The sequence below is a fragment of the Anomalospiza imberbis genome, chromosome 19 (genome assembly GCF_031753505.1).
Source record: "Anomalospiza imberbis isolate Cuckoo-Finch-1a 21T00152 chromosome 19, ASM3175350v1, whole genome shotgun sequence".
NCBI lineage: Eukaryota > Metazoa > Chordata > Aves > Passeriformes > Viduidae > Anomalospiza > Anomalospiza imberbis.
The window spans coordinates 11,836,466-11,862,012 of NC_089699.1; the positions used below are offsets into that span (position 1 = coordinate 11,836,466).

Below are 25,547 nucleotides of genomic sequence, written 5' to 3' on the forward strand. Positions count from 1 at the left end.
ACAATGAGGTGAGAGTGTTCAAGCAAATGAAATCTTTTCCACTCCCATACATCACATCCTTTAAATCCAAAATTTTTGGGCACTATTTTGGTACTCAGGGGGTAACAACAGCATTTCTTTATTGAAGGTCAAGAACCCGAGAAAGAAAAGTGGAGTCCCAATTTTGTTGTAAGCGACAAAGGGGATGTGGGACTGTGGGGTGGTGGAAGGTGGAATATTCAATGTGTTTTGGAAAATGGACAATGGGGAGTTATTGACTCCCATCAGATTGCTCCAGACAGCTCTGCATGTGAGGCCCCAGAGCTGCTGTGTGATCAGGTCACCCAGGCACAAACCAGCATCAATCAGGGTGACAAGGCTGGAAGAGAATAGATGGAAAGGGCTGGGCAGGGTGATGGCATTTGGAAGATGTGACTCAGGGAGAGGGAGGAGAGTTTGGAAAGCAAGATAAGCCCAGGAAGGTGGCAAACGGCAAACAAAAGTGCTGTTGAGTGGAAATGAAAAGAACAATGCAAAAACAGGGCTTGAAAATAAACAAGGGAGCAAAACTCTCATAAACAAGTTGAGGAAGAAAATCACTGTTTGTATTGTATACAATAACCTGGAGATGGAACGATGAGTAACACGTTGCCTCCAACCACTATAAAAATCTTATCTCTGGCTTTGCCTTCCCTTAGGATCTCTTTCTTTGATACATGGGAACAGTAACCTGCTTATTGAAGAAGAAATGAAAGGAAAAGCAGCATGCACAAGTGGAAATGACAGTCCCATCCATCAGAGAGGGGGCTGGATTGCTTTGGAATAAGACAGTGCTGGAAAAAGGGGAATTCTCCCAAGGAGTTTGAGTTACTCATTTCAATGGGATTAAGCTATTAAATGAGAATAGAGGTTTGCAGCTCTCAAAATTTTTTTTTTCTTATAAATACTACAGAGGTCCTTCCTTTTGCTGGAACCTCTACTAAGGGAAATAAATCTGTGTTTTGCCAGGACAATGGCATCAGTGAGCCTGTTTTCTGAATTGGGGGGATGAGATGGGAGGATGTTGGTAGTAACTTTGCATTAGGTTCTAATCCTGCAGTATGGATTCTTAGTACTGCATTTTTGATGCAGATTCTTCAAATCCTCAAGCTGCAGAAAAGTTTCAGCCCTGAAGAGTGAGAGGTTAGATCCAAATTTCAAGGGCTGGTAATCAGATAAAGAGAACACAGGAACAAACTCTACAGCAATGTTTATCTGGAACAACTGTTTTCCTTCTCAAGTCTTCTCATTATAAAAATAACAATACAAAAACATTCCTTCCAGATAATTTACTTCATGGATAAACCAGCAGCTAAGTGAAGCACAAAACATGCCTGTTCTCAAAAGTAATCAGAAACCAGCAGGTCAGTAATGGACCATTTAGCAACTCTCACTCTGGGGCCTTGACACATACCAGATGACATAATTTTATTTTCCTCAGTCATTTGCTGTAGAAGAATAAATGTCATTGTGATAAATCATCAAAGGAATTGTTGTCTCCTGCTTTCTGTTCCATAACTGGTTTTCATAAATATTCTGGATTTATATTCTATTCTGAGGATGTTTGGGACATTGCCATGTTGAAGGAATGCTCCTCCTCCTTGTACAGAGCAAACAATGCCATTTTAATGTTTGTTTTGTCTATATAATTGTGAAACTAACAATTGTCCATAAATTATGCACAAAAAAATTATTCAGCTGTTTTTAAATTTCAGCCCCAGAACTGAAATATTGCTAACACCACCAAAGCCATTCAGGTCAGGCAAATCTGTTTGATCTGATCCCTGGTAAACACTTGAACTGCACCTTCAAACACAGAAGAGTTTGCTTAAGTTCTCTTTGTATTTTTCCTAACCACTTTCTAGTCCAGCTTGAGAGCTAAACTTTGGCTCATTTTCAGTGTACTTCGATCACGTGAAGGTTTTGTACCATGGTTTAGTCACCAAACATGATCTGATTGCTTGTTTGCTTGAGGCTCCTCTCTTTTTTTGTCCAGAATCTCCACTGTCACTTGAGCAGGTCGAATGGATATTTGCTCTGTGCTGTTTATTTTCTAACAATATCCCAATGCAGGTAAAGAAACTTAGTTCTATGCAATTCCTTTTCGTTTGGTTTGCAGGAGACACAAGTTTACTTTCTAGTTAATTATTTCTAATCTTGCTGGGCAACCTCAGAAATAAAAATAACAAAACCTCCTGAAAGTTCAGTTCTTGCCACTGTGAATAGCAGAAATATTTCCCACTAAAGATACATATTTGCAGGATACATATTTCCACTAAAGATACATATTTGTGATTAGTTGGTGCACAAGGGGGCGTTGAGAGCTGCAAGGCATCTTGTCTCCATCTTCCAAGAGAAAAAGGCCCCAGCCCCTGACTAGCAAAGGAATTCTTTCCAAAGCCAGCAGCTAACAGCACCCATTCCCCAGGAGCAGTTGTAGCTGGGCAGGAGGCACCAGACCACACCCAAGTCCTGGAATTGCTTATGGAGTGGAATCCATTGGAGTTACTCCTATAGGGCTGCATTTCTGCTGCATCCTAAATATAGTATCCCGGGTTTATTATCTTAAATCAACCTAATCACAATAAAAATGGATTTGTAGATAAAACCTAAACATGTATTTTAGCAAGATATCTTGTCAGGTTTCCAATGACAAGATCAAAACCAAAGCAGCTCCAGTGTCTGTCTTGAAGACACTTTCTCACATACATGTCTGAAGTAACACCCCAACCACTACAACTTTGAACTTTACAGGAATATCTTATTCCCTAAATAGTACCCCCAAATCTGGATGACTTCCTTTGGCTTCAGCTTTGTCAGTATTTTTTGACTTCCTCCTCTCTCTCCATGTCAGCAGGAAGCTTTCAAGGATTAGCTCCATATCAGATACAGCACTCCTTGGACAGTCCCCATGTGTCATCTTCCTGAGAGGAAGTCTTTTGTATGGCAGCTTTAACGAGGTGCATTTGCAAATGCTCTCCTGACGTGGCCCTCTGGCACAAATTGCACCCCACAAAAGCATCACTTGTGCAATAGTTCTGTAAAACTCATTATCTCAACTGTGGCTTTTGCTTTACATGTTGTTAACATGGTTGTCAATACCCAGTAGCAGATGTGGTGTTTGCTGTCAAATTTAGGGGGTTGCTGTGTAACAAATACCATTGCTTAAAGCAGATGCCATCATAACTGGATCCAGATTACAGAGGACTAATATCATGACAGTGTAATTTCCATTCCTGTTTTCATGCATCCAATTGCTCTTGGCTTTTTATACAACCACGACACAGAACAATATTCTGAAAATTATTTTTCAATGCCTGATGAGCATTTTTTTCTTAGATGTCCTAATTTCAGGTCTTTAAGAAGGTCATATTTATGAATTCCATAATATTCACAGGAGAATCAGATTGATGAAATTATTCCATACTGCATTTCTAAATGCCAGGGTATGGGCCTGAATGCTATTTCTCAACAGCTTACATATTTTGCAACTGAAAAACCTTAAGACTGTCAGTAAGGTTCAATCTGCTGTTCACATCCTCTTCCAAATCACTAACACACACTGAAATAACATGCTGAGCCTTTAAGGTCCTTCTCTTTATTTGGAGAGGAATTTACAAGGTTAATAAGGTGTGAACATACCACAGAGCAGTACGTACTTGACTTGATAGGATTATGCTTTATTTATCCAGTTATTGGCCTGCCTTTAGAATGAATTTTCCTTGAAATGAGGCTCAATTTGACTCTCACCATTTCCCACAGATCCTTCAGAGAGAATTTATGATCTTTAGGAAAAGGGTTTCCAAGCTATCTTACATATTTTGGGCAATGTCTGGGGGCTTATTCTTTCTTTCAGAATTCTCTAATGAATACAGAAGATCAAATTTAGAGAAATATTCCAGACAAGGATAGCAATTATTCCCAGTGGTATGTTTAACATTTTTGTTCTAGATTCAACAGTTGGAGGCAAAGGCACTGTCTCTGTTTTCAATGAAGATAAATTCACAGTCTATCAGCTCCATTAATACATATTTCAGATTTTTGTCTGAAGTACAGTTTCCCTTATCTCCTCCCAGTTCTTCTAGTTCTGTTTCCTTGCACCATGGTAATTGGTCCCCAGCTCCCCTAGGCAGTTACACTGTCACTTAGTGATGGTTTTGCCTACCTTCTAAATTTCTGGACTGATTTAATTTTTCTTTACATGACTCTTCAATGCTGCAATCACTTCTGCTGATGCTCTTGAACATTTCTGTAGCTGAACCTTCCTCCAACCTGCACCAGGTGTTGTTTCACCAGATCAGACAGAGATCACCTCCTGATTCAGATTCTCTGAGTACAGCACTGCTGTTTGGCTTTAATAATGTATTGCATTTCAAATTTAGACACATATTTCTGTCTGCCACCATCCTTTGCATCATCCCCACTTGTCTCTCTCAGTTAAAGAAAAAAAAATCAAATTAAAAGATTCAAACTTATTTTCAGTTAAAGAAAAAATTTACCATGGAGAGATATCAGTGCAACACAGCAAATGTCAACTTCCCAGCCTAAAACTAAATGTGCCATCAAAGGTAAACCTTAATTAATGTGAACTCTGACAGACCCTACTAAAAGTCTCTTCTGGCAAAACCAGCTGAGAATCTGTCCCTCATCACTGCTGTCCATTCTGGGACATTTGTGTTTCCTCTGTCAATCAAATGAATATTCTAAGTACCTGTAGCACATATGGGAAAGCACAGTTTGTTGCTTTGGGTTTTCAAACCTGGCTGTCACAGTTTCATCTCTTGGTCTCTACCTTTCAGATCTGAGCCTTTAAATCCCTTTATTTTTTTTTCTTTTTATCACACTAATTTATTTTTCTCTTTGTGCTTTATGAGCTTTTAAAAAAGTCTGCACAAACATTTTGAGCACTGCAGAATTAAGAGAAACATCTGCATTATGTTTTACCTGCAGTTAGAAGTTCAAGTTAAATCAAAGCAGGAGTTTCTGAAAGGTCCCTTCACCTGGAACCTCCTCACCATCCCCTCCTCACCTTGCAAAGGCTGCTGGAAACTTATTGCTATTATTGAGGCCAGCATATTTAAACAATTTTTCTCATGATTTATGCGCTATATTTTGCCTTAGCTCTGAGAGAGGCAATAGCTGATTTTTCTGGGCACTGTGCCCAGATTATCTTTAATTTTGTCTACAGATTGTACAGTTTCCCAGATACTATACCAGAGATGAGCATTTTATAAGTTAATAAGCCAATAAATAAAATCTGTTCTCATGTCTCCATGTAACAACTGGAACCTTAAAAGCCTCACCCTTTCTAATAGAAGGTTCTCTTTCTTACAGTCAGTAAGTAAAAACATATCAAATCATTTTGAAGTGATAAAGACAAATAATTTCTAGGATCCCCATAGAATTACTTCAAATTTCCCTTTAAATTGCTTAAACAAATAAAGCTTAAACTATAAAGCTTAAATTGCTTAAACTAAAATAAAGGTTTCACTATTGAATGTATTATAAATAAGTTACATTAAGAAGGAATCAGATTGGATTCCACTACTAAATTTACATCATTTTTCTATTTTTGGAATAAAAAGAGGAAGAAAAACTTACTGTGTATTCTGATTTCCAATTGTCCAGTTGTAAAAAAAAATAAAGAAGAGGGAAAAGAAAAAAAAAAAAGAAATGTGAAATAAAACAATGATGCAAGATCCTTACAGTAAACACACATTAGTAATAATAATGATTGTGTCAGATCATCTGCAGATTTATATTTGACTAAAGTCTAAGGGACAACAAAGGACAGAAGTCAGAATCCAAGCACCTGATGTTTTCTTTGCAAGCAAGAAATTGCACAAATACAACACTCCAGTTTTTACCTATCCTTAGATTATAATCTTCATTTCCTGATACCAGTAAATATAGAGTGAAAAACATATCCAGTTCAACAGGAGTTGTTAAAGAGACTTGGTGCTTGTAGTTCAATATGTAACTTGGAGCTTCTGAAGATAAACTAAACTATCCCCAAACCACAAAGCAGCAATCATTTCTGCCACATTCCTTACCTGTGATTGTGTAAGGATAATAATTCCAGGCCTTCTCTGTAACATAAAATATTTTGGGAACAACTGCTCTAGCCCAGCTAGGCAGTTTGCTGAAAGTAAAAAGAAAATATAAAGTCAGAATATCTCATGACTTATGACTTATTAGAATACATTATGGCTTAGAATATACTATGACTATTTCTATGTGTATTGTAGAAATTAGGATACTTCCCCATGTGCCCATCATGTGTGAGGTGTTTGTACCCAGACTTCTCAGGAGCATTTTCATTTTCATTCTCTGCCTCAGCGGTGCTCTCCTCACAGAGGGGGCAGATCGGGGCCAGAGCCACAGCCTCCGAGTGGGCAGAACTGAGGCTGCTGATGTTGGGAATCCATGGCCTGGAACCTCTGGCCACGCTGCGCAGGTGAGGCCAGACAAGGTGTCCTGGTGGCCCCGCGGGCTCAGCCACAGGGAGGCACTCTCTAATAAGAGCTCAGGAGGAAATGGGGGATTTCACTCCACTTCCATCCCGAATCCATTATTTCTTCTTACAGATTCTTTTTTCTTCCTTCATGTTCTCTGCCAGCCCTGAAACCCTCGTGCTCAGCTCACCTGGCATGCAGCTGTTCCCACACTACCAACACCAATTCCTGAGTAGGAAGCTTTTATATTAAAATTAACAGATCACTCAAAACACCTCGTGAGGCTGGTAGGCAGCATTAGTCCCATTTTGCTGATGGGAAAAGTAAATAACAAAAGTGAAGAGAATTAATGGAACTGACATTACAGCTCAGAGCTTGTTCTGTCAAGAAAACTCACCAGTGCAGTGGTACAAAGGCAGCAGAATCAGAAATCAAAGACATAGATACACCATTTGAAGGGATCATTAAAGGGTAATGGAATAATACTGTGGAAGGGTGGCAGCATTTTTTTACCCCAGCTCTTGGATCTCTCATTTCCAGCACTCTGGTCACAGAGGGTACCAAAAAAACTGATGAACAAAGAAGGAATATTCAAAAAGGCAAGCTCACTCTAATTCATCTTTCAACCCTCTCTTAATGACTTCAGTTATAAGCACTGAGGCAGCCAGGAACAAAGATGCAGAACTAGTTATTCCAAGGACAGCAGACCTTGGACACCACAAATATCCCTGTACTTGGGGGACTCAGTTCAAATGGTGTTGGTCTGGCAAAGCACTGAGCAGAGCACCCAGGCCAAGACTGAATCTGTACTGAACTGCAGGAGATGCTCCAAACCTCAGTCTCCCAAGTGTAAATGTTTGAAATAGTTCTGTAATAGATAACTGTGTGCAGAAAGTAAATTAACTTTCCATATTAGCAAAATTCTGAAGAAAATACATTTGGGATCATTAAAGCTTATTTAACCATGATCTGGCTACATATAAATATTTTATTTGTGCAGAGGCAAAATGCAGATGTTAGTACATTATCTAGATATTCAAAGCCAAGTGCATTGACTTTTGCTCTTTGATGACATTGCTCAAAACCAGATTATTTTCTTTACATAAACCTTTCTTGTGTACAGACTTTAAAGCAGTATTTTACATCCTGCATAATAGACTTTCCTGCATCAGATCTTCTGTTTATTTTGTCAGCCTCTGTCAGTGTTTTTACGAATGCTTCCCTTACCCCTGCTAAACTTTACTCTGATGCCTAAATTATAAATACCAGAAGATGCAGACTTTCAGCTTCTGAAAACATTGCTCCAACAGGAGAGAAGAGGCAATAAATAATTCTAAATATAACTAAGGTTATACTGACACTAGAAAATATACATCTGCTCTTTTTTTTTTGTTATTGTTGTTTTTAGCATATTTGCCTGCCTACCTATCTTCACCAGTACAGAACATCCTGAAAAAAATAACTTTATGAGCAAAACACAGGTTATACTCAGAACTGCTAGAAAGTCCCAGTCACAGACACACATGAGTTCTTCCAAGGTCCACTCCAAGAAAAGATAATGTCTCTATTTCAGCAGCACAGGTATGAGGATCGCATTAGCATTTTTTTTTCTTTTCCTTATTTCTTTATTTCTCTGCCATCTAGATGAAGTTCAGTCTCAAATTTCTTTAAGACATATCAGTTCAGATCAAAATAGAGCAAAGCAAAGTTTGTTAGGGCAGTGGGCCCAGGAAGAAGAAAAGCTGAGGGAGAGAATTGTGCCGGGGGAAGTTGTGTTCCTCAGCAAGGCAGGCAGAGGAGAAGTTTCCAGCACATCCTGTATGGAAGCATGTCTCCTTGAGTGAAATCCTCCAGAGACATCCTGGACTCCCAGCAAAATCCACAGCAGCCTGAAAACCTCCCGACCCTTTCCACAAAGCTACAACACTACAGCAATATCTGGTGGCATTGTGACACCACACCCAGATTCAAATAGCAAATCTGGTGATGGAGGATTGAGAATTATCATTCAACTCAGTGAACCTGACTTCAAATATCCACCACAGCTTTAGGTAACTGTCCTGAGTTGTTGTAGGCACAAAGATCTGCTTTGTCAATCTTTGTACCCATCTTTGGCTAAGAAATCCTGTGTTCCATTGCCTGCACTACCAGGAATCACGTGCTTCCCAAGTATGGTTTGTACATGGCTTCTAGGTTCTTGTGGTCATTCTGAATTGCCCTGAAGTGGCAATTCTGAATATTCTCTTCTGTGCTTAAAGCCTTATTTTTAACATGCAGGAAAAAAACACCCAGAAACATTTTTTAAAAAACTCACAACTTGTGGGAGCTCTACTATGGGAACACATATATTGGTTTTTCCCAAGTCCTATATCTAGCCTGTGAGAGAACACTTACAATCACAATAATATTAAATTTTGGCAAGATATATGTTATTGAACTCTTGTGTGTGTGCAACATCACTGGTGATTCAATTTGGCCTGAATTAAGGTTAGATATGTCAGGTTTGCAGTGCAGGAGGAACTTGTAATGTAGAAGCAATAGCCTCAGTGTTTGTATGCCCACTTCAAAAATGCTGCAGAGCATAAGTTTAATACAATGAAACAGGCCCAGGGGAAAAGAAGAACTTCAGGAAAAGCAGTGGTATTCAATTAAATCAGCAGTAGTAAAAATGGGAACACATTGTGCAATATATCTCATATTGCACAAATATATATCTCTGGACATCTCCAGCCTGTGAGTGTGGAGACATTGACCCTCGGCAGGATCATTTCAGCATAGGAAGACAAACACTTCACTCTAAGAAATGATGGAACTTCAGGGAGAAACCCCCCGAATTTTCCACCATGTCTTTAAGCCTAATGATCCAGAAGGCTGACATTGTACAATGGTCATTCATAATGTCAATTAACTTTGCTGAGGCAGAATACAGTCAGCAAAAATGCTGGCTTTGTGACATGATTATGAGGTGAGAGAAACTTAAACCTTTTCAGTGGTTCAGTTTTGTTTTTCTTGGAGGGCGAGACTTTGCTGGTTTCATTGTTTAGTTTTTTGGCTCCCCGTCCCCAGCAATTTTGGAAAACAGAATGACAAACAATTAAGTGTAAAAGAAAAAGTTCTGATTTTCAGTATATCCTGAACTCCATGTTATAATTCCTTCTCATGGAGAAGATGCTCTAGAAGGAATAATAGCTAATTCCTCTGTTCCAAGCCACTGATCTATCCCACCTCCCCATGGCTACCAGGAAGCAGCATGTATTCATGGGAACATCTTTTGAAACAGAAAGGCTGTTGCCTGCATTCCTTGCAAATTTTTCTTACAGTCCATGCTGGGAGAAGCAGTTTTACTGCACTTGCCTGTTGAGATAGACTCGTTTTTCTGTTAGCTGACCATTGCCATGGTTGGGATCTTCATAGGGCTCGTTCTGCACCACTTCCACACCCTCCCCTCGGTCGCTCTGCTCATGGCTGTGCTTGCTGATCATGTACAGCTGTCCAATTCTGTACTGCAAGGCAAAATCAAGAACAAAGTATATTAGTTTTATGTTACACACGTATTCAAAAGCCAATCTTAGTCAATTATATACTACTACGTGTAAATAAAAGGTAGTTTGAAGGTGAAAACCAGTATTTTTGGGGTCCTCCCATTATCTTATGAAGTCCATGGCATCACTTGTGGAAAAAAATAACAAAACCTGTGTGCATACAAATGTAAAGAATTAGGCCAGTCCTCTATTATTAGACTTTGTATTTGTAAGTATATTAGTGAAGACTAAGTAAACAGTTAATCTAGTGCTTCCACATGCTGAAATGTAAAGGGACTTTAACCAGCAGGTGAACTCTAACATTCGGCGGGACTCAGGATTCTCCTGCCCCGCCAACACAGTGAAGTCCTGCAATATGATTTGGGGTAACTATGGCTGGTCCACAGAAGCAGAAGCACTAGCTCTTAAGAAAAAAAAAAAAATAGACTCCAAGTCCTTTGAGAAAAGACGTTAGAGTCATTTGGCAATATTATTAAAATGCATTTAAGCACTTGAATGATCATTTTTCTATAGACTCTCAAGTAACTTAGGAAGCCAAACACTGTGACAATTGGCCCAACTTTGCTATCACTGAAAAATAAATTGTTGCACTTATTTTTTTCTTACTATGTCTTGTATCTACATCAGGGCTTTTGCCTCCAAAGAAATCTAACAAAAATACATTGTTGAACTTTCATGAACAAAGGTTTTAGAGTTAAGTTGTACTTTCCCAATCATATTCTGGTCTGAAATTTTATTCTCAAGTCCTTTGCACACTCTTGAACATACCAGGGTTCTTCCAACCCTGATAGGTCTTTGGACCTATCCAGTTTTCTTGATTGGACCCCTCCCTCCCTCAGAGGAATTTGTTTAGGCATATACATGCTAATCACTTCAATCACATCAATCCCCCTTCATACACAAAGAACAACCTGTTAATTTAGAGAATGGCTGAGCTACCACACAAGCTGCCAAGTACTAGCTCAGCATTAGCAAACAAAAGGCTTGTGACAGTCTGTCCTCAGAAAACTGGATGAGATTCTTGTGGTTATTGCATATTATAACAGCAATCCTATCACATACTTTAAAGGGCCCAAATCAAAGAAGCAATTAGCTCAGAAAAAACCCCAAACCTTCACAAACCTTAATACCAACTGGCAACAAGACAGTCTTACTAACCAAAATGATAAGGAATAGGAGGATGGAGGGCACCCTATATTAGTTCCTTAATTTTGCATAATCCCAATTTTTTTTCCCCTACAGCAACAGGTCACAAGAAGGTAAGAAATTCGGAACTTGCATCTTGATTTAAGAGAGTAAGTCCTAAAATTGTTTTACTTGCTAACCCACTTCTCTGCCTTTGTCTCTACTGAATGCTTTTTCTCTATCTCATCGTATTTGAACATTTTGTCCTAATCTCAAAGGCTCTGAAGAGCTGCAGACCTCACACATAGCTTTTAACTAGAATCATGACAAATTGTTTTCTCTTTTTCTCTAACAAAAATGAATGTATTGGTGCACAGCGAAGGCAAAGTTTGTAGTACATTTGATTTGAGCAATTAATACAGTTTGAAAAAGTAAATTTCAGGCACACAGAGCTGTTCTTCACCTCTGAAATCAAAGTAACACACTAAAAAACTGAATACAAGCTGAGAAAAATGCTTTGCCTTTAATTAGATGTGTATCAATTAGACCACCTGGGAGCACAGACTTCCTGCCTGTAGAGTGATAAGGATGGCAGAAAAGAGGAAAGGTGATAAGGTTCTTATCTTCTAATGGAAAGGAAGAGGTCAGTAATTTGTATCCTGTGGAATATGAAAAGGTTGGATGAGGGGTAGAGAGAGGAATTACAGTTTGACATAAAGTCAATATTTCGATCATGATCTCTATTGGGATTTTTATTATCCCATAAAGTTATGAATTTTAGTTGCCATGGACACCTCTGGAAAGTGTTTCATAATTGCAGATATCAATTTCCTATGTCCACGTCGTTCTTTGCAATTTTGCTCTCAGTTTTAATGGTCAAATACAAACACCTCAGTTTCTGTTGGAAAAGTTGGCTCAGAAATATCAAGATGAATGTACTTCCCCACTGACAACCAACTGTGGGGTTGTACTGATGCCTTCATTTGCTCCAGCAACGTGAACCAGAGATACCCCTACAACACCACGTTTTGTTAACAGTGGTTGTTCTTCTTTCATGGACCCACCCCACCATAAAACGCTTGCAAGATATCGAATCCCAAAGACTGTAAATGAATCTGAGCAGAAGTTTAAGGGGGCTAAGCCTTGTGCCCACTGCACTCTGCAGATGAGCATCACTGCTGTCAAAGCAACTGCTTTCCAGATGCTGCACAGTCAGTGCCTAAAGGAAGGTTTTCCTCTGTTGAGGCTCAAAATCACACCCGTTCCAATCATACCCACGATCTCACAGAAGGTATCCAGGCAGCCCAGCATGGTGCCTCCCATTTGGAAGATGCTGAAGGGAACAGAAGGCACCATTGCTGGACAGCTCTCCTGCAGGAACCCCGCTGCTCCTCGCCTTCTGCAGGCGATGACTTTCCATAGCTATGGATCTGACACCAGTCCAGTAGAAATATCCACCTTCAAAGCCAGCTTGAACAGGGCCCTGAGCTGCCTGGTCCAGGGAGTGACATCCCTGCCCACGGCAGGGGTTGGAACAGGAGGAGCTTTGAGGTCCCTTCCAACCCAGCCCATTCTATGACCTTTCACGACGACTGAAGTGGCCAGGCAGTCCTGCTGGAAAGCAGCTGCATTCAGCAAAGGAAACATATTTGTACATGTGCTTTAAAGTACTAACTTAGCACTTGGGTGTGCTATTCATTTGTTTCTACCTGCTGTACAAAGTGTTAAAATCATTCTAGAGCAGAATGGAAAATGTTAATTTCCAAAATAATAATACTTTACTAAATCAGAGAGTGCACAACTATTATTTCAGATAAAATACCATTTTTTTCAAGTGTATGTTTCTATTTACATTAATAAAATCCAAGGAAAAGATGTGCCTTTTAGAACTTGTTGAAATTTAAATGAATAAAAAGTCACAGCTTTTTCTTAGTTCCTATGGGTATTGTGGAGAAATAGCACTTAAGAATAATTTCACAGCAGTAATTGATACACATTTTCCTGCAAGGGTAAACTGATGTGCCACTACGATTTATGTTGCTCTATCACAGTCTGAATTTCTGTGTTCTTAGCTGTAAGATAATTTTCCAAGACCATCTACTGTTTCAAGGAATTCAGTAAAATTTCACACAATGGCACCTGATATGATCTGGAGCAAAACTCTTTGTAAATTCTTCAGTTTAATAGGGGAAAATTTATTCAATATCAGAGCAAGAACTTCAATAAACAAATACACAGAATGTGGAAAAACAGCCCTGATGTTTCCTAAGCTCTAATGAGTGAGACTTTGTCTTGGTGGTGACTTGCCTGCTCCTTCAACAGGCAGATGGTGTTTGCTGTTGGGATTTAGTCATACAAGAAACAAGGTTCATGCTAGCAACAGCGTAAGGATGGCCAAACTGATTTTGTTTAAAATTATAAGTGAGACCAGAAGCACTTTTATCCCTCAGAGAGATGGAAAAAAAAAAGAAAAAAATGAAAAAAATTTAAAAAGGGGTCCACCTCACCCATCTTTCATTTGCAGAGCTCCCACCATCCCCAGCAGGAGCTGCACAAGAAATCTTTGTACAAACATGTCTGAATTTTTTCAGCCTGACTGCCTATTGTTCAGGTTTTGATTTAATGCAAGTCTCAGAGTACAAACTTTCAAACTTCAGGTGGAATATAAAAAATAAAACTCTCTCAAAGGAGAAATTATGCCAAAATGATCTTGTATCTGAAATCTTCATACTGCTCCTTGAAGTTCTTATCTGAATGCTCACAGAAAATGTAACAGATTTATCACTGGCTTCATCTTACATAATTCTGATATTCAAAAGAATGGTTGAACACTTTAATCTACATTTACTTTTCTGTAACTAGAATAAACCATCAGGGATGGTGCTGCCATTTCAATTTGTTCAATTTTTTGTTCTAAGCCAGAAGTGAGATCCCTTCCTGTAGAGAGGAGCTGGAGTCCAGAAGGCAATGAGTGTCTTTGCTGCCTGTTTAAGGTAATGATTGTTTGGTGAGCTGCATTTTGACTGTGGAAAGTATTTCTCACGCAGGTTCATGCTAAAACACGCCAGTGGCTTCTAGTCCTGTTCTCAGAAAACTGCAAAGGTAAAACAGAAAAAAAGAAGAAAAGCAGCAAAAACTAAAATGAAACAGATCTGTCCTAATGCACAAAGGCAACTCTGAAGGTTCAACCCTGCCTCCACTGATGGCAATAGTTCTTTTGTCATTGACCTCAATTTAGTTAAGATTTATTTCTAGCAAGAAAATACAATGCATCTGCTTCATTATAAGTTATATCAGTCCAGCTACACTGAAGCCAAGGCCATTGATTATGGCAAAAGAGTAGCAATTTTATTAAGGAATTCTGATTTATAGAATGCTGTCTCATTCACAGAAAACAATCTTAAAATTGATTGATACATTTCTGATCTATTTTTAAGTCTTAATCTTTGCAAGATGCTCTGTGTGCTCCTTGTGAATGTGTTTCAGGACTTAGTTTAATTTTTTTTTTTTTTTTTACTAAAAGCATTAATAGGAATATAATTTATCACTTTTCCACATTTTGAATTATTGAAAACAATTGCTGATTATTCCTCAAAGGACCACCATGAGACAAATGTGGTGATCCCCAGGTAAGTTACTTGTCCAAACATGCACAGCCTGTCACTCCCAACAATCTCCTCCCAACAGTTTTACAGAGATATTTTACCTCTGGAATAAATTGTTTGGAAATGTACTTGCTTGAGTAAATATCTTTATTTAGGAGGATACACTGAGGTTTCCTATTGTGTTTGTTTTGATGTTCAGGGCATTGTTTTCAGGTCCTGATCAAGACATAAGCCCTACACTGCTATAGATATGAAAAGCTTCCACTTTGATAATAAACACAGGCAAAGAAAGTATTAACCTCATTTCATATTTGATTAATTGAAACAGAAATTAATATATCAACCTTAAAAAAGATGTCTCTGGCAGAGCAGGGAATTTAGCCTCAATCTAGTGATTCCAGCTCTGCTGTTACCACAAGACACACCTGTAATTTCTTTTTAATTCTTAATGATAATTACTGAAAGAGAAGTGGTTTCTCTAATCTCCCTCACTAACTATAAATCCTTCATGTTAGTATTATTAGATATCATTCCATCTGGAATGGGTGAATCCTGATGCATCCTCATTCCCTCACGTGTGGGCAATTACAGCCCTGGCTGATGGAGCGCTGAGGTTGTGCCCTCTGATCCCCAGCCTCCTGTAGGTGATGATTCATGGCTATTAACAATCATTTCAGGAACTCTGTTCCATGACACAAGCTCCAGCTTCTGACAAAGCGATTTGTTTGCCTTCCTAGATTGGTTTTAACAAGAACAGAGGAATGTGCAGTGTGCTGATATTTGATTTTTCATGTATGGGTGGGTTTGTATTGGCTCCTCCTTGGCTGCTTTTGGAATCAGGAATTTGGTTTGGTTTGGTTTCAGCTGGGGCACAGAGCCACTACTTTGCAAGCAATGGAGGTGAGTATCTCTTGATAACCACCAGCTCAAAGTTTTACTGCACGACATTGCTATGGAGAGAAATCAGTCAGACTTGTAACCACTGCAGAGTAAGAAAACTTGCCACTGAAACAATCCTTTTTTCCTAGAGAGGCAGGAAAGAAAGCGGGAGGAAAATAAATTCAATGTAAATTTGAACTTGGAAGTCTCTCTTATGTAGCACAATTTACCAGTGTGAAAATAGCGGTTTATATTTCCAAAATAGTGATTTTCCTGGTAAAATAATGACATTGTGGGCTAGGTTCCTGTGAAAAGAGACTGCTGGCTTCGACTGCTTGGGAAATTCTGCAAGGAAAGCATGAATAGTAAACAGAGAAGGCAGAAGGGGGTGGCTCTTACAGGCCAGTGCAGTGCTGTGCAGATTCCCAGCCTGCTGACCTGACCCTAAATCTCCTTTAGCCTGGCCAAACAGCAGTGTGGAGCCTGCATTAATGCATTGTTTGACTTCTTGTTTCTAAGCTAAGATGTTTAGAGCAAACCAGGCACCTTTGCACTGCATTCTCTTTGTCATATAGAAACATCCGAAGTGCAAAGAAGTTTTATGAACTGGTATTTTAAATGGCTGTCCCCGAGGCACAAATATGAGAAAGTAGCTCCAGGAGGAAAGGTAGACTTCTAAATTACTGTCCTCAAAAGGAAATTGTTTTTATCTATACAAATGATCAATCAAGGAATAACACCAAACATCTAGGTCCTAAAGTCTAAATCTTAGCATAATTCACTATAGTGATCTGAGGCCCCAGCAAATCATGCAAATTATTTGGTGGTATAAATGTTACTCTCTGCAGTAATATATTAAAAAATCTGACCAGTCAGAGTTTAGTGTTGAACTTGAAATTTTTCTCTCAACTAATTTCTGCATGCATCTCTGAATCACAAAGCACTACACATCTGCTGACTTGCATCAGCAATATTCTTTACTGTTACCCAAATTCATGGGAACATGCTTTTGTAGCCTCACAAACTAACAGTTGCAGAAGGAACCGTTGACTTTTGCATGCTGTGAAGTGCCATTCTTACTGCTTTCATGTTTGCTTTGCCTTTTCAAGGAATAAATTACATCCTTGAGATACTTTATCTGCCTAAATTCCCGTGAATGACAGTTCAGCAATGACACAATGGATGTTGAAAGTCAGTATCTTCCTCTGGTATTTTCAGCTGAAGCAACATGGCCCTCTCTAATTTTACAATACCCTGTAACATAGTGGCTTACAGCTAAACAAGATCTACTGAAACCAATTAGAGCAGGTCTAGATCTCTGCTTAATAGGTGTACAATGAAAATTAAAATAAATGAAAATTAAGTTGCAAATGTTCAGCTTTCATGCAAATGGTTTGCCAAATATAGCTCATGTCCTGTTCAAATTGTAGTCATTTTATGCTTCTAGACCAGCTGTGCTATTGAGAAAAGCCAGCTGTTTATCTGGAGTGTACAAGCTCATACAATTTTTAAGAATCAGTTTTTATTAACAATATTTTACAGTGAGTCAGCTGGTTACATTTTTCAAGCATGTACACTATGTGCTTTGTACATAAATACTGATGATATTCTATTATGTAGATTTATCCATGTATTTCCTGCAAGGAATGCAGATATATTTCCAGAGGCTGTCTCAAAAGTCCTCTGTGCACATAAAGAACAGCTAAAAGGGACTCACTGTGTGTCTTGAGCAGTCTGTCAGTGCTGCACACTGACCACTCTCCTCATCTTCTCAGCCCTGTGTATGAGTACCTGCTCTGACTGTCTGCAAACATGCCCTGCCTTGATTCCAGCTTCCTGCTTTTCATACACAGTTCACTCTGCTTTACAGTGCACAATCAGTTAGATAGCTATCAAACATTATTGAATCTTTTTCTAAGGGAAAAGTATATTTTATTTATTTGTCACAATTCATTCATGAGGTCGTTGCTAATTTAAAGCCTGAAGCTCAAAGAGCTGTTCAGTAAATACCTTAAAATTTTAACGTAGAATGCAGTAAAATGAAGTAAAACTGCAACATAATTTTTGTAGAGGTTACTGAAGGTTTTTCAGTGACATAAACCCTTTTGCTGATATTCCAGGAAAACACTATTTCCATATCAGATATTCCAAGAACAGTCAGAGTGGAAAAGTGAGGGCATTCTTCTTGATCCCTGTCACCAATCTCTTCCCAGCAGCAGGCATGAGCCCTGCACATGGGGTGGCACAGGACTCTGTTTCACTCACAGTGAAATGTGACATTCTTCATGGCCCAGTGATGGTGATGGAGAAGCTTGCTCTATTAAACCTGACAGCAAAAGCTGTTACATGTTTTTTTCCATTAAAACGAACGGGATTTGTGGGGGGGAAGAGAAGAAACTGACTCGTGTGCCTTGCATATTAAAGACATATTTTAGCTGGCCAGAGGTGGGATTTGCTGTGGCCAGCCAGCCACACAATGTGTCAAAGGGCTGGGCTGCAAAGCTGGCTTTGAACAGGGAGGCTGACTTCTGTGAAGTGCAGGATTTAAAAAATTTAGTTATTTTAATTCAGTTCAGCTTAAACTGGGAGTATTCAGAGTTTCATACGTCCTTTGACCCTTTCAAAATTCAATGAAGTGCAGAAATAGACTTGAGAGTTAGGTTTATCTTTAACTATAAATGGACCAAACACGTGTGCATCTATTCATGCTTTTAGAAATGATTTTCTCTTTTTGCATGGCTAATGGTATTTGCTTAATGTTTAAGTAGAACTTCTTTCCCCTCAGGCTCCTTTTCTCTAATTACTCTTCTTCAGTAATTACTCATTTTTATGACTTGAAAAATCTCTCTCACACCAACACCATCAACTTTCAAGTGCAGAGAATTCAATGCTTTCAGAAAAAAAATTGAGTAAACTTTGAGTTTAGAAGCACCAAAGAGACTACAAAGGATTGCATAAACTTTGTCAGAATCACAGGAGGGAATAATTCTGCAATTACATTTTTTGGCAAGCAAGTTCCTTACAATGCATTTTAGGCAATATAATTCTGCTTATAAATATGGAAAAATGAGAACTTTCTTAGTATGCACAATCTACAATGAATAAAACAGCATCAGAATTTAGTACTTAGTAGTAACAAGCTGAGCAAGAAAAATCCAATCTGCCTTCTGATATTTTATTCAGAAGAAAATGAAATTTTGTTTGCTACTTACAGTGAAATAGAAATATATTCACAATCCAGAATATTTCATTTTATTATCTGAAATACTTCATCCTGCTTTTTGATCTTCTAAAATAAAACTGAGTTCAATTTAATTTTTAAAATGCACTTGTTTTATTCCTGCCTCGTGTAGATAAAAATAATGTTATAAAGAATCCAGTGACTGTAAATAGTTGAGGTCACTCCTGCATCTCTACCTCTAACCCAGGGATCAGGATGATGAAAATATTAAGGTTATTTGAAGTCATCTGATGGAAGGAAGCACATGACAGCAATTGCATAAGAAGGAAATTAAGACATACTTTCCTCCCCAGATTTTTGAGATACACTGAAGTCTCAACACTAATACTGAAAGAATATATGAGTTTTCCATTTTAGTTAATTAGAACAAACATTTGCAATTTAAGTACCTACTCTACATATCTCTGACAAAATCCCCCCATGCTGAAATGAATCATTACCGTAGGAACTTATTACTTTTGTACCTGTGCCTCTGTTACATGCATGAATCTGTAACAAATCTTGGGAGGACATTTAGGGGAGAAATCTGCTTGCCTGATACTGACTTATGGAAAATCAAAACTGCAGCCAAATAAACTCTTGGGCAGGAACCTGGATTTTTCTGCAGAACAAGAAGCAGTTGTGACATCTGGGGGTGCACACGCTGGAGGTATCAGGGTGCTCATGTGTTTGTCTAGAGTTAGAGCACACAACCTGTCATTTCAAACTTCTCCACCTTGAAGGTGCAAGTTCTCTGATGATGTACAGCTAGACAGAATTGCTGCCTTCCAGCACAATGCAGAACAGAAGCTCTTACGTAAGTATAAGCAAAATTTCCAGGAAGGACCACATTCCTGACTGAAAACTTCCAGAGCAGACATTCTTTCCATACCACATGTAGACTAAAGGGAGGATGAAGGCAAAGAATTCCTGACAAGGGAATCTATAGGCTTAATTCAATTTTATCATAATCCAGGAATGTGAAGCTGTATGTTCTCCAGATGTTTTTGCCAGATGAGGCTACAGCATTAGGCATTCCACCAGTGCTTATCTGGTTTTAGTGTTCTGTAAGGGAAGTCTAGAACATTACACAAACACAGCATCTCCTCTGGGACAGAACCTGGAAACAGTGCAGAGGGAGGTGCAGGATTTAAAATCTGCAGATTTTAACCAACACAGAAGAGTTACATGAGTTCATCATACTTAAGAAGACTAGAGAGGGTGATAATGTTTGGGTAAAATAGGATATAATTTCTCAAGCTTATACAACAAATATATATCTCTATATTCCACAGAGCTACCTGCAGTCTGATTGTGCAGGGGTTGTAAGACACAACTGGCAATTTATCAGCTCAGAAATCAGAATCTGAGAGAATCCAGTGTGACTAAGGGGGCCTTCGCCATGCACCAGGGAACAAAAAAACTCTTCTAGGACAGATATCTTTGCCTTCCCCCTTTGGATATCAAAACCAGAAATAATGATCACCAGGAACAGCAGAGGAATGAGCAGCTCCTGGTTCTGTGCTGGACTGTGCAGCCTTCTGAAGTAGCTCGTACACCATCAGTAACAGATCAGTTTCTCAATACCTCTAAGTGGGACTATCTTTCATTCCGCCATGAATATTTTGTTTTGTGATATGGCCTTTTGGAAACTTCCAAGTACAAAGAAGTTTCCAAAAGGCCACTTCAGCTGTAACAGATCCTGTTGAGTCCAATGGAAAGCCTCTCCTGTTGACTGCAGAGAGCTTTGTACGTAAGTGAACAAATAGCCTTCCTGCACTCCCTACTCCAGTTAACCGCTTCCTCATTAGTTAGAGCCAGCTGCGTCACTTGGAACCGATCCTTTGGGTATAAGAGTTCACGGTGTACTGCAGCACCAGGGAATAGAGCTGAAAGCCATAACAACAAAATGCATAAATAGATAAGAATTCTGTATAGAGAACCTGGTTTTCTTCCTGCAGTCCCTCAGACCAGCACAGTGCTCTCAGACTGGAGCACTGTTTACGTGAGTACTCCAGGCTGGAATCTGCTAAGACTCATGTTTGAAACGGAAAACATGTAGTTCAAGGACTTGAAGTGCACACACCCTGTAAAAAGCTGGGTTTGGAAAAAGTCAGAGGATTAATGTAAAGCATTCTGCTGTAGACTTCAATAATTGACAAATCCCTAAACAGAAACCACACACACACAAGCTGAACAAAAACATCTCCTCACCAGAGTCTAAAAATACAGTTACAAAGAGGTCATCACTTCCTTTCCTGCCACCCAGGGCCTTCTACTCCCCAAACGCTCCTGTCATTGCTTCAGACTCAGAGAGGAAGTGGTTGCTGCAGCAGTGGCAACCCAATGAAAGCTCTTTATCTCCTACATTTTTGATTTTTTTATAGCATGCAGAAAGAGCAGACAGCAAGACCACAAACTTGTTGCATGGCAACACAGCTTGACCTTCTCTATTACTTTTCATAAAAATAAAGAATTCAGACAAACTTAGAGAATTCTTTGACATATGTAAATTATTCCTTGGAAAACACAAAAAGGTATAATTACGGAAAAAAGATGGAAGAAAATATTAAAACATGAATGAAATTCACTAAAAATGTCCATGCCCAAACAGGTCTCATAGGTTGGTAAGTAATCTAAATTCAGTCTAACATACTTTTAAATGCATGTGGTTCAGTCAAACATTTATAGCAGTACATGTCTGCATTACTTTTAAGTTGAAACATTGCTGTTATAGCAGTTTAGATAATTTCTACTATTTTTACAGGCTTGTGATTGTGAAACATTTTATGACAAAATTTTTTAGTCTGAACACTTTATGAGCTCTCAGCTTTGTTAACTAGATAATGCCATGCTTTAATGGGAATACTCAGGGATTTCTCCAGCAGCTCAAAAGCTGGGTAAGTGCCAGTTGAAGAATTTCCTCACTAACAAACCAATTGATCTTGTGGACAGTTTGTCAGATTTGTTTTAAATCTCTCTCCCTTATTTGAAAACTTTTGGGGTGGGAAGAAAGGGAGAAGATGTCACACTGCCTGATAGGTGTTACCAAAACAGTGAAACCTCTAACATGTGGTATTTCATGCTGGGCCTGGGAGCTTGACTAGGAAGATTTTAGCAAAGTAGTTCAGGGAACAGCTTTAGTGGGAGCTCACGGCAAACTGTTCCTGCAGGATCCACACTGTCACTTTCCAGACACTTGTTAATCTTTAGAATATTCCATTCCTCTGTCTCTCACATTCATTCCCAGAATGAATACATATAAGGAATGTTAAGGGTTAATTATCCAACCTGGAAACCTAAATTCTCTATTTATCTTTTTTTTTTTCTTTTTTCTTTTTTTTTTCTTTTGTCTTTTTTTTTTTTTTTTTCTGGTGGTTGTTTTGCCTTGTGCTCTGTATGGACTGCAGGATTCTCCCGAGAGGCAGATAACCATCTGGGCACTCTGAATTCCTCACTGCCATGGCTGAACTGTCTCCAGCACCTCAGACACACAAATTAAAGCTACACAGTGGAACAGGGCAGAGCAGGGATATTCCTCAGCTGCACCTTCCTTGATCCTCAGTATCTGATACACCTACATCCCAGTCTTGGATTAGCAAAGCCACCACAGTCAACCAGTCTAAGCAGTGCTTCTTTAATATTTTATTCTATCCAGGCCACAGACAATTAGTTAAACCCAAATAAGTTAATGCATCTAATTCTACTCTTTGAAAGGATGGTAATGAGCAGTTTGCTGCCTCAACTGGTCACAACTGTCACTGAGAGGCAGCCACCAGTTTGGCTCTGTGGGAAGCTCACAGTGTCACTTCTGTTGGAGCCAAGTGGTCATCTTGCTGTGAGCACAAATGCTGGCAAGTAGGGCAATATGTGGGAAGAATTCTGGCATTCCCAGTGGGATCCATCAATGCACACAAGGTTTATGTATATATTCTACTACCTACTATACTCTTTATACTCTGCATACCCTAGTTGACCATACTAAACCTGCCGTGTGCCCATTCTCTTGTGATTCTGAGTTAGCTCTACAGCCACCTGATATAATCTGGATCATCAATAACTCACACTAAATAAACAAATAACACACAGAAATGAAGTCACTTTAGAAAAGAAAAAGCAATCCAGATATACAATAAAATAGAACAGATAACACAGTGGTCTTAAGAATAATTAATGCCAAAAAGGGGGTGGAAAGGAAAAAATCAAAGCAAACTTTTTATTCCAACTTGATTCTTTAAATTTAAATTGCAAAACCAATAATTACTATTGAAAAATATTTTATGTGTTTAAAGTGAGGCCAAAACACAGAAGAGAAGTTAATGTAAAAAAGCTGGTTTAGGGCAAGGAAAGATGGAAGGTTGTATTCAGGGCTGCTGGATGACAAATGCTTTCATGTCATTTTCCCATGGCACTTAGTGGCATTAAAACTGCAGAATCTGGCAAGCATGACTGATTATTGCTTTATTTTCTCATTCTTCCAATAATTTCTAACACACAAACACATAATGACCATCAACAGAGAGTACAAAAGCTCAGATCCCACAGCTAAACAGGGCTTTCAAAAGGGCAAACTGTGTTTAATTCAATTGGATTTAGTGACGGGTCAGGGCTCTTCTTTCACAGCTCAGAGGATTCCCATTGCCCAGTTCTTCCTGAGCTACTGAGAACAAATAAAAAACTTGCATTCCAGTACCTGAATTACAGTGAGTGGAAGAAAGAAAATGAAGTGTGAGTTTCAGCCTTGGGTTCATACAATATTCCCTGTATTACCTGTTGATGCTGCCTTCATGAAGGCCAGAAAATTCCACATGGAGCAAATCTGCATCACAGTTCCCCCCAAAGGTACAAATCCCAGCTCTCACTGCAGTCTTCTACCTCCCTCTATTTTTATTTTTTTATGGGCAAAATAAGAAATAGAACAAGGATGACTGTGCAGCATTATGGATCATTATGGATCTGGCTCTTGGTGGTCTCCTAACAAAATTTAGGAAACTGCTTGAGCAGCACCAAGCACAGGACTAGTAGAGAACACCCTGACGGCAGGTGACTCCCTGAAACTCACTTCATTTTTGGTGCCAGAACTCACAAACTGGAGACTCAAACTCTCATGTAGCTACCTTAACTTGGGAAGGCTCTTTTTCTTAAAAATAGACCTTCCATTTTTCCTCTCAGACCTGATGTGTGCTACAGAGACACAACACACTCTTCTACAGCCAGAAGGTTTGAATTTGAGGCTTGCTATTTATATAGTTATTCCAGTCCTCAACTGTGCCACAAATCCCTGACAGCCCCAGCAATTCAACAACTGCCTTCCCTGACACAAAGACAGCCAGAATGGCTAAAGGTCATTCATGTCAATAAATACCTTTGAACAATCAAGTTTTCTCTTTTTTTTTTTTTTTTTTTAATCTGTGGACATGAAAGGATAATTCAGTAAATTCATTACAACAGGATGATCAAACTAGCATTGGTTTTCCACTTACTATTGAAGGCAGTCCCGCAGGGCTGAAATATTACACTATTCCTTGCCATTCCATTTTTAGTTCCTTTTCTTTCCTGTCTTTTTCTATCCATTGGTGAGATTGATATCACAAAACTCTCAACCTTTACAAAATGGATGCTTTTATCTTTGCAGCTGAGCTGCCTGTGAAGTCAGAATGATGTGAAAGGTTTTCTGCATTTAGTACCTTTGCCACGTGAGTAACTGCAGACTCACTGTGGCGTCACTGTCCCATCTTTGTGAGGACACACATTTAGGGAAACAATGAAGCACAATATGCACTCTCCCAGGTCTAGAAATGCAATCCTGAAGGGAAACTTGCAGAGACACGCTTGCCTCTCCACTCATCCATAGACCAAATGTTTCCTTAAGGCCATTTGAGTGACATTTCTTCTTCCAATGACAACAGAAGGAAAAAGTGACATTAAATGAATTCTCAGTTACCATTGCATATCATCCTCAAAATGATTTTCTACACATCACAACAACTTCATTGAAATTCCTAAAATTGTAATTGCCCCTGCAAGAATTCAAAACTATGAACAAAAATGTGCTGTTTTAGAAATATAGAGAAAGAAAAAATTCATCTCAGACAGTCTCTCAGAGAACACCATCAGCCTAAAGATTTGTATGAGTAGTTATTAAGTGGGAAGCTCAAAGAAGTGGAACTGCCTTGAATTTTCTTGAAATGAAGGATTAGATGTGGTTTTGAAGGTTATATGAAAAAGATGCTGAAAGAAGATGAGTTTTAAGAGCTATCAAATAATTAACCTGTGAACCAAGATGAAAAAGATAAAGAATAACTCAGAGATGGACTGCAGTGTGGGCTCAGTGTGGGCTGGCTCGCGTGCTGAACTGCTCTGTGCTCCAATGGTGAGATTGTTTCCAACACTCAGGCCAATGTTTGCAGGTAATCCAGGAGGAGATAACCAACCCAATATTGCCCTCAGGACTGCCCCTATTCTCTTAGCTCTCTCTTAGCTTTTCTTAACTATAACTTCTGTTTTACTACTGTTTTTTTGGAACAAAAGATAAAGGAGCTTATAACTGAAGCCAAATAACCATTCTCATCTCCTGCTGGTCTGTATTTGACTTGACGGCGGCCACTGTCTTGCTGACTTCTGGCCTGAAATATCAAAAGCAGCTGGCAGTTTGACTTAATCCAGTCTTGCTCTGACAGTAATTCCTAGGAAGGCACTTTAG

General features: G+C 39.0%; 1 protein-coding gene across 1 annotated transcript in view; it reads right to left on the reverse strand.

The window, feature by feature from the left end:
* The window catches only part of PITPNC1 (phosphatidylinositol transfer protein cytoplasmic 1), a 78,318-nt gene that overhangs the window by 32,387 nt on the left and 20,384 nt on the right, over positions 1–25,547 (reverse strand). Inside the window, exons 2-4 of the mRNA XM_068209778.1 lie at positions 9,828–9,976; positions 6,072–6,160; positions 5,620–5,627 (exon numbers count right to left, since the gene is read on the reverse strand). Coding sequence (XP_068065879.1) covers positions 5,620–5,627; positions 6,072–6,160; positions 9,828–9,976 — 246 coding nt within the window. The remainder of the gene's footprint in view (positions 1–5,619; positions 5,628–6,071; positions 6,161–9,827; positions 9,977–25,547) is intronic.